The 8,220-nt window shown below is 41.4% G+C and overlaps 1 protein-coding gene across 1 annotated transcript; it reads right to left on the bottom strand.

Moving 5' to 3' along the window:
• Nucleotides 1-361: 361 nt before the first annotated feature.
• Nucleotides 362-2,221, bottom strand: GPR15 (G protein-coupled receptor 15). Its single transcript, XM_046659459.1, has one exon. The coding sequence runs from the start codon at nucleotides 2,191-2,193 to the stop codon at nucleotides 1,111-1,113; it is 1,083 nt and encodes a 360-aa protein (XP_046515415.1). The 5' UTR covers nucleotides 2,194-2,221; the 3' UTR covers nucleotides 362-1,110.
• Between the last annotated feature and the right edge of the window lie 5,999 nt (nucleotides 2,222-8,220).

The following is an 8,220-nucleotide window of genomic DNA, read 5'->3' as shown; positions in this document are numbered from 1 at the left end:
CAGGAAGGTTGTCGGGTTTGGAAAAATGTATTTAAAATACGAGTAACATCTTCATTATAGATTTTTCATTTCAGAGCATCCTACCTTCCTATACTACTGGACCAAACCTTGAAAGTATATACACTGAGCAAATGATGCTACAGGGAATGTGTACTACTAACATTTTAATTAAAATACAAAATAATAATCTGCATGTAGCTAAGCATTTGATGACCTCCAATTATATTATTAGTAACATTTTCATTTGATAACTAGATAACTGGGTAATTAAAAACATGTAATTAAAGCAAAATCATATCCTAATTTATAAAGGCAATGAAAACAAAAGAGCATAGTAAAACCCCATCGCAAAGTAGTTATTGCATCATTCCAATGAGATACATTTTTACCAACACAGCTTATAAAGAAAATAAAGGTCAAACCTTGCTCTATGCTTCCTTGTTAAAATACTCTAGAAAACCGGGTGATAAAATAAATCATAAATGCAATCATAAACACAATACAAAATGATTTTATCCCCAGGAGCTTTTGGCTAGGCCAGAGTTACTGTGAAAGGCACAGGGTGGAAGACAGTGCTGGAGATGGTAAAGAATCACCATGCAAAGTTTCAAAGATTAGGCCAGACCCTCACTCATTACACAGGAACAACTAATTACAGAGCATAGATGTATTATATTTTTTTCTACCTGCATTGTCACCACATTTGTCACCAGATGAAAGTGGGCAGAATCCTTTAAATGTAGTCCAAATGGAGCCTGTGCAAAAGGTCGTATGGAGGAAGGCACCTTGGTTCTTGGAGAGGAAAAGGCCTGTACATGCACGAACACTCCTGAAGAAAGCTGGTCCAAGCAGGAGACTTGCCCTCAGAGTTCAAGGCCACAAAGCTGTATTGTGCCTGGTGAACTTGATTGTCAAAGGTCAGATAAGGCCACTCAGCTAAAAAACAGCACACAGCTTGATTATATCCACAAACACAGGGACTTTGCAGTCACGTCTTCAAAAGTCAACTCTTGTATTTATGAAGTAATGTGAATATCATCACTAATACTTTTCTTTGTCGCTGACAAGTTAACTCTCCAGCCAACAGAGCTTGAAATGTCCCAGTCTCCTTTAGAGTGACACAGACCTCTTCCTCCTTCTGGCAAAATCCTCTGCATGGACGAAGTTGGAGAGAACCTTAGTGAGGTGACTGTCTGAGGTCTCGGTGCTGCTCCCAAAGTCATAGTTCTTCAGGCAAGGGCACAGGCAGCGCACGATGGCCCGGCGGATGTAGCCATCAAAGACGTAGTAAATGAAGGGGTTGACACAGCTGTTGGCAAATGCCAAGGGCCCGCTCACGTACATGCCCTGCTTCAGAAAATCTTGGGAAATGTAGAGTTCTTGCTGCAACCCAGAGACAATGGACAGGAGCTTGAAGGTATTGAAGGGCAGCCAGGAGAAGACAAAGGCTGCCACGACAATAAGGATGATCTTTATGGATTTCCTCAGCTTTTTGTTGTGCTTTCCTGACTGCTGGTAGTGGGCACACAGCTTCCTCGCGATGCAACAGTAGCAGGTCACAATGCTCACCAAAGGTGCAAAAAAGGTAAAAATTAGGGTCACCAGGCTCCATGCCCACTTAATCGAAGTGGCTCTCTTCTCTGCACAGTATGGCTTGTCACCAATCATGGTGAGCTCCCTGGACAGAAGAGTAGGCAAGCCCAGGAGACAGGAGATAAACCAGACACTGGCGCAGACTCCATACGCACAGTCTCTCCTTCTGAATTTCCTGGAGATGGCTGGACACACGATGGCCAGGTAGCGGTCCACGCTCATGCAGGTGAGCAAGAAGACACTGCAGTGCATGTTGACTGTGATCATGTAGGAGCTGGCCTTGCACAGGAAAGAGCCTGTCCTCCACAGTCCTGATGATGCTTCTTTATCCACCCAGAGAGGCAACGTGATGAGGAAAATGAAGTCAGAGGCAGCCAGGTTGAGGATAAAGATGTCAATCAGTCTTCGGCTGCCCCGTTTGAAATGCAAGGCACTCATGAGCACGAGGTTCCCCAACACTCCGGCCAGGAACACCGCCGTGTAGAAGATGGGAAGGAAGATGGATGTGTAAGGCACAGGGGAGCGGGCCTCCTCAATTTCAGGGTTTTGGCTTGTAGCATAGAAATAATCCAAATAAGCTGAAGTTGCTTCTGGGTCCATCACTAAAGATCAGGAGCCAAACCTGGTGAGTTTCCTTACCCAGGAAGTTTTTGTATGAATTTTAGAAATCTCAAGACAGTTTCTTTTATACAGTACCTGCCTTTCCCCAACCCCCACCCTCAAAAGATCTAGGGACAAACATAAAAACAGAGATGAAAAACTGCAGTTTCTACCAATCCTCAGAAAGGGCCCACCAGGAACACCCCCTGATTGGTGTCGGGTGGCTGTGGTTGTGGTTTTCTTTATTTGCATTTGCCCAGGAAACTGAGGTGTTTTTTTGACTTTTTTCTTCAAGATATTCAATTTGTTTCTTTAAATCCAGAAATTAGGAAATGAATGTTTTTCCTCATCAACTTTAAAGACATCCTCTGCTTTCCTGACGCTGACCCCTCTGATCCAGCCTTCCATCTCACATAGAGGATTCTCTCGTATTTTAGAATTTTAAGGTGATGATGATGAAGATACTCTTTTTACTTACATCATTGATGAAATGTGAAGAACACAGTCTTTCATTGCATAAAGAGTAAATTGAAAATTTCCCGATTCAGACCAGTCCACATCTGCGGCAAACACAATGATTCCAACAAGGGTTTGAGATTTTCCCCATTTATTTCGCTCTTTTATGTCAGACATAATCGATTCTGTCACATTCAGCATGTTCTTAAAAACAACTTGTGCTTTCATTACTACTTTCCAGACTTTTCCACTACAATTAGCACAGCAACTTGCATATATCTGGTGCTGTGGAAATGTTACTTTATTTGAGTTGATTAGGAAAATGTGTGTTTCTGTGATCCAGTGTTGTCGGCAAGGATGAATTCACTGGGGTCTAGCTGCAGGCATTCTTTTTATTTATGTAGTTTACAAACAGGTTTAAAAATCACAAAGTGCTATTTTTACACTCTTGTCTGCTATTCTAATTCAACTGATGAAGTTCCCTTAGGTTAGAGGCACCATCCCTGACCAGGAGCTTTTCTCCCGACAACCCTCCATACCCATCCTCCAGCGGACTCCAGACTCCCTCTGATCTTCTCTTGCTCACACCTACCTCCAGTGGCAGTGAGTTTTCAGCTTTTGAGCGATGACTTTTCCTTAAATACCTCCACACACCAGTGAACTTCGCTTTTGGAATTACAGACCCGGCAACAGACAGACCTATAGTAAGTGACGTTATAACGGAGGTGCCAGTATAGACACAATAAAAGGAAGATCTTTGGTTCAAAACACTTTGACAAACAGGCTAACACCGAAAGGATCCTATTACGTTTTCCTCTCATCTGTTCATCTTTAGACAATAGCAAAACATAACAAACTCTAGAACTGACTCCAGCTGTTTCAACTCCTTTCTGGCCGAAGCAGCTGGAGGCTCTCTCACATTCTCCTCTTTTCCCTTTCCCTCCATCTCATTTCATCGCCAAGATCATAGTTCCAGGCTGATGTTATACTGCACAGAAGAATGTATGCCGGTAGATGAAAATACAACTGTTAACCATTTGAAATCCTTTCTATTGAATTTCTATTTCTTCCGTAATTAATACATATTGAAAAGCACGATCCTACCCGCTGGACGCCCTCCCCACCTCCTTTTCCTGATGTGTTCTAATGTCACCTCAGTCTCTAGGGAAGCACGAGGGCTCCCTGATCTGGGGCAGCCCCGGGAGTCACCTGGGAGTTGAATTATGGGCCTGCGTCTGCCTTCTTCTGTGTCCCTGGCGGCTCTGTGTGGTTCATGGGGCATATCCTTCACCCAGCAGAAGCCACAGGTGAGAGAAACGAGTGAATACTTGACATTTCTGGGATACAATCTTTCCCCTGGGTAAGCATTAAATATTTAGTAGAGTAATTCATTTTGTCAAGTAGTTTGAAGTAGGACAATATTTGAAAAGGATAGATGGTGTAAACAGAATATTTAAGCACTCTATCTGTGTATATGTGTGTGCGTATTAAAGTACCAATCATATATATATATGATCGTAAAGTGTATATATGTACATATATATACTTTATTTACTTGATTTATAATTGCACTTTAATTATACTGTTAGAATTTTGCATTCTACAACCAGAACTTCTTATGGCATTTGAGAAAATTGATGAGATTGATTCTGGGCCTAAGATATTAAAAAGTTTCTTTTTTAGTTATGTCTCAAGAATTCCACATAAAAGTATTATAAAATGAAAAAGAGTTCACACGCATACTCTAGAGGAAAACATCTGGCCATACGTTTATTCTGTGGGCCTTACATTTTCTTTCAGCATTCAAAACAGCATTCAAACATTGTGGGCCTGCTGATATAAACTATCTCAAAGAAATCTGACTTCCTCAGTAACCTTTGAAGCAGTTTGTAGACAAAATGACTCACTTTATCATTCACAGTCACTTTATAATATGGTAATTAGTGTAGAATGCTGCCACACAAGAGCATCCATCACTGACCAACACTATCTTGGGACCCCAGTTAGAAAACAAATCAAGTGTTTTGAACCAAAAAAAGGGGAACAAATAGCATAGTACTGGGCTTTTAATAACTCAAAGAGTACAAAGCTTTTCTAAGACAGAACCCACAGTAAAAGCTGACTAGATAAAGGCGGAGGTCATACTTCTAAACAAGCTTGGTGCAACGGTCATTTTTAGGACTTTCCCCTTTGAAATAAAGGTGAGGTTTCTAACAATAAAACAACCAACTATACGCAGACCAAAACTCAGGAACAACACTGGACACCATAAGCACATGGAAAGACAGCGTGAACAGTCCTAGCAAAAAGAGAGTAAGATGTAAATATTAGTCACTGCAATATAGCACACATGCCACCTCTTAAGAATTGTTTTCCCAGGAAAAACGCTCCGCTTTCCTTCCTCTTCCCTGGCAGAGATAATTACTTTCACCTTCGTGTTCTCTAAGAACTTTACAAGACTGTTTGCAAAGTATCTATTACCTCATTTCACATGGTTGGTTTGGAGTCTGACCTCCTGAGCGGATCAGAGCAACTTGAAGGGAGATACCATCTGTGCTCTCTCCACCGGCCTCTGCTCATGGTAGTTACCCAACTACAGTCTTTTTTGGACTTTCAAAACCATTGTTTTGAACCTGTGGGTGCCAGACCACGTACCCACATTAGAGTCACCGGGGCTGCCTTCTAACTGTAGCTTTCTGAGCCCCGTCCCAGAGCTATTGATTGAAATCATTCTGAGTGGAGTCTAGGACTCTGTATTTAACACGCGTCCACAGTGATTCTTACTCACACTAAAGTTTAGAGTCACTGTTCTAGTTTACAGCTGAACCAACCTTGTATGTTATGCTTTGTTATTATTTTGGCTAGCTTTTTAAAAAGTTTAAAAAATCCCCTCTAAATTTGAACTTCTTAGAAGTCTTCTAGCCTGGATCTCACAAAATTTTAGGAATTAGTTTAGACTTCTGGGCCCTCCCTATTCTGGGTCCCAATTCCTGAGATATGTTCAGCATTGGGTCAGACATTGGAGATGAGGAGAAAGTAAGGTTTTGTCCCCTGAGACACACGCTCGAGTGAATCTATCATCATCTATTACACGGCCATGGCTGCAACTTGCAGCCTCTGCTTCACGGGTGGGCTGCAGGTTTCGAGTGAACACAGCCATCCCTAATGGCATTACAGTATATTACTTCTGCTTCTTCTCTGTCAACTGCTCTGGACCCCATATTAGAGATGGATTCATCAGACTATATAGCATATGACATGGCAGAAAGAAACCTCTATTCATACCTGCTCTACTGATGTGTCCTAGAATAAATGGCAAAAATCATGAAGCAATCAGAGTGATATGTTCATTTGTTAGAGAGAAATACTCTCTTGTCCATTTCTTACTTGAGCATCATAAAGTATATAACCATTTAAATAGTCCAGTTTAAGAGATGTGTTTATACTTTAATAATTAATGATTTTTTTATTCTGACAGTTACTTGGCGAGTTCAGTGCAATGCAATGTAATATATCATGCCAAGTTAAGTGGCATGTATTTGCTGTTATCAGGGTCCTCCCCCACTTCATTTATTGGATTATTTCCCTTGGTACTCCACATTTACATAAACAGTAGTGACATTACTATTCTAGGTACATATACTTTAGGCTTCTTCATAATAGTTGATTTAATCTGGATTAGGTTGTGCATAACACAAACTGTATTTATTTACATTGGTGTCCCTGGTACCAGCATGGTGTCTGGCGTAGAATAGGTGGTCAGTAAACGTTTGTAGATAAGGACTGAATTATGCTTGAATTTTGAGTCATTTCCAATGAATAGTGTCTTTTCACAAACTTCTTGGATGGCTTCCAGTTTCCATGATTACCGTTTGTTGTTGAAACAGCAGAGGGCTGTGTTGTTGTATCTTTTCTAATTAGAATGCAGAGAGCCTTCTTGCTTTTCCTTTGTCTGTCTGCGTCTCCCACTCTCTCTCTGCCTTGCATCTTTCCTACGCTGGAGGTGTAGGATACATGAATTCCCCAACGGAACCTGAACACTGTGGATCTATGACAGCCACATTTTGGAGTTACGTTCTTCTTCTTCCAGCAGAATTATGAATCATAAAATTCTAGAGCTTCAAGTGACATTAGCGCTCATCCAGTACGACCATTTTATGAAGGAAGATACTAGGGCCCAGAAAGAGGTCATTCCCAAAGACTCACATTGATGACTTTAAACTTCTCTTGGGGCCAGCCCAGTGGTGCAGCAGTTAAGTTTGCATGTTCCACTTCAGCGGCTTGGGCTTCGTGGGTTCAGATCCCGGGTGCAGACATGGCACTGCTTGTCAACCTATGCTGTGGCTGGCATCCCACATACAAAGTAGAGGAAGATGGGCATGGATTTTAGTTCAGGGCCAGTCTTCCTCAGCAAAAAGAGGAGGATTGGCAGCAGATGCTAGCTCAGGGCTAATCTTCCTCAAAAAAAAAAAATAATAATAAAAATACACTTCTCATCTACACATGGTCCACTCCCTGTCCTTCAGAAGCAGGGACATCTACACAGCTATAGTTTGTTACTTTGTGTAGATTTTGGCAGAAATTGCTCAAAGGAAAGAGCCATTTTAGATGCACATTTCCATTTGCCTCATCCTTGATTAATTTTGCCACCATTCTAGAGTGAAGGAGTACAAAGAAATTCAAAGACTGATGCATCTTTTTTGAGGATGGCTGTTGATTGGAACTCAGAGCTTGCATATATTCCTATTTTCCTCCTTTCTGCACTCCAAAGTTCACAAGGAGAACAATGAGGACAAAATTATATGAGAAAAGCATAACGTAGATCTATCTTGCTTAACATAATTTTTAGTTCCTAAATATACGTGCAACTAAAAGGAAATATTTAAGGGATTAGGGAATTTGGTATTGAAGGGGATTCTCACATGGAACTGTTTGTAAGTATGTAATATAAACAAGTTATAATATCTGCATATCTAGATCTTCAGTTTTGGGGTTTATTTAAAATGTAGTGTAACTATACAACCTTCCTGCTGAAACCAGAACCATCTTCAACAAATTAAGCCAGAGGTCTAGTGCAACTTCGCTTTTAAATCTAAATTTCACAATCTGTACATGGTTGCACTAAATCATCTTTAACATTTGTAAAAATACGTCAGGCCAGCCACTGTTTCCCAAACAGCAGAGTAAGAAACAGAAGCAGAAATTTAACTCCATTAATTCATTAAGGATTTATTTTGCCCACCCACACAACATGCAAGCAGAAATAGAAAACAGAAAACACTCACAATACAGGGAGAAATCAGAAATACGGCTGTGTGCTTGGTGGTCCTGGGAGGGAGGAGGCGGTTCCAGTCCTTTGTGCTGAGCGGGAGGACAGTCTCATCTCCACACGCAGACTGAACGGGTGAGTGAAATGTGTCTTATGTGTTCTTGAGGCATTCTGCAGACTTGATGGGTGACAGTGTCCTCCTCCTTTGCAGGGCTCCCCAGAAGCATCCACTCTTGAATCACGAAGACTTAAGTATGCTGTGAGCCCAGCCTGGGAATCTCCTGGGCAGAGCTAAGCATGGA

This window comes from Equus quagga, chromosome 4 (genome assembly GCF_021613505.1).
Source record: "Equus quagga isolate Etosha38 chromosome 4, UCLA_HA_Equagga_1.0, whole genome shotgun sequence".
NCBI classification, from domain to species: Eukaryota; Metazoa; Chordata; class Mammalia; order Perissodactyla; family Equidae; genus Equus; species Equus quagga.
This window is presented reverse-complemented; position numbering and strand designations above follow the sequence as displayed.

Bases quoted from the DNA above. Each gene is read 5' to 3' on its own strand.
- GPR15 (XM_046659459.1), bottom strand. From the start codon at position 2,193: ATGGACCCAGAAGCAACTTCAGCTTATTTGGATTATTTCTATGCTACA.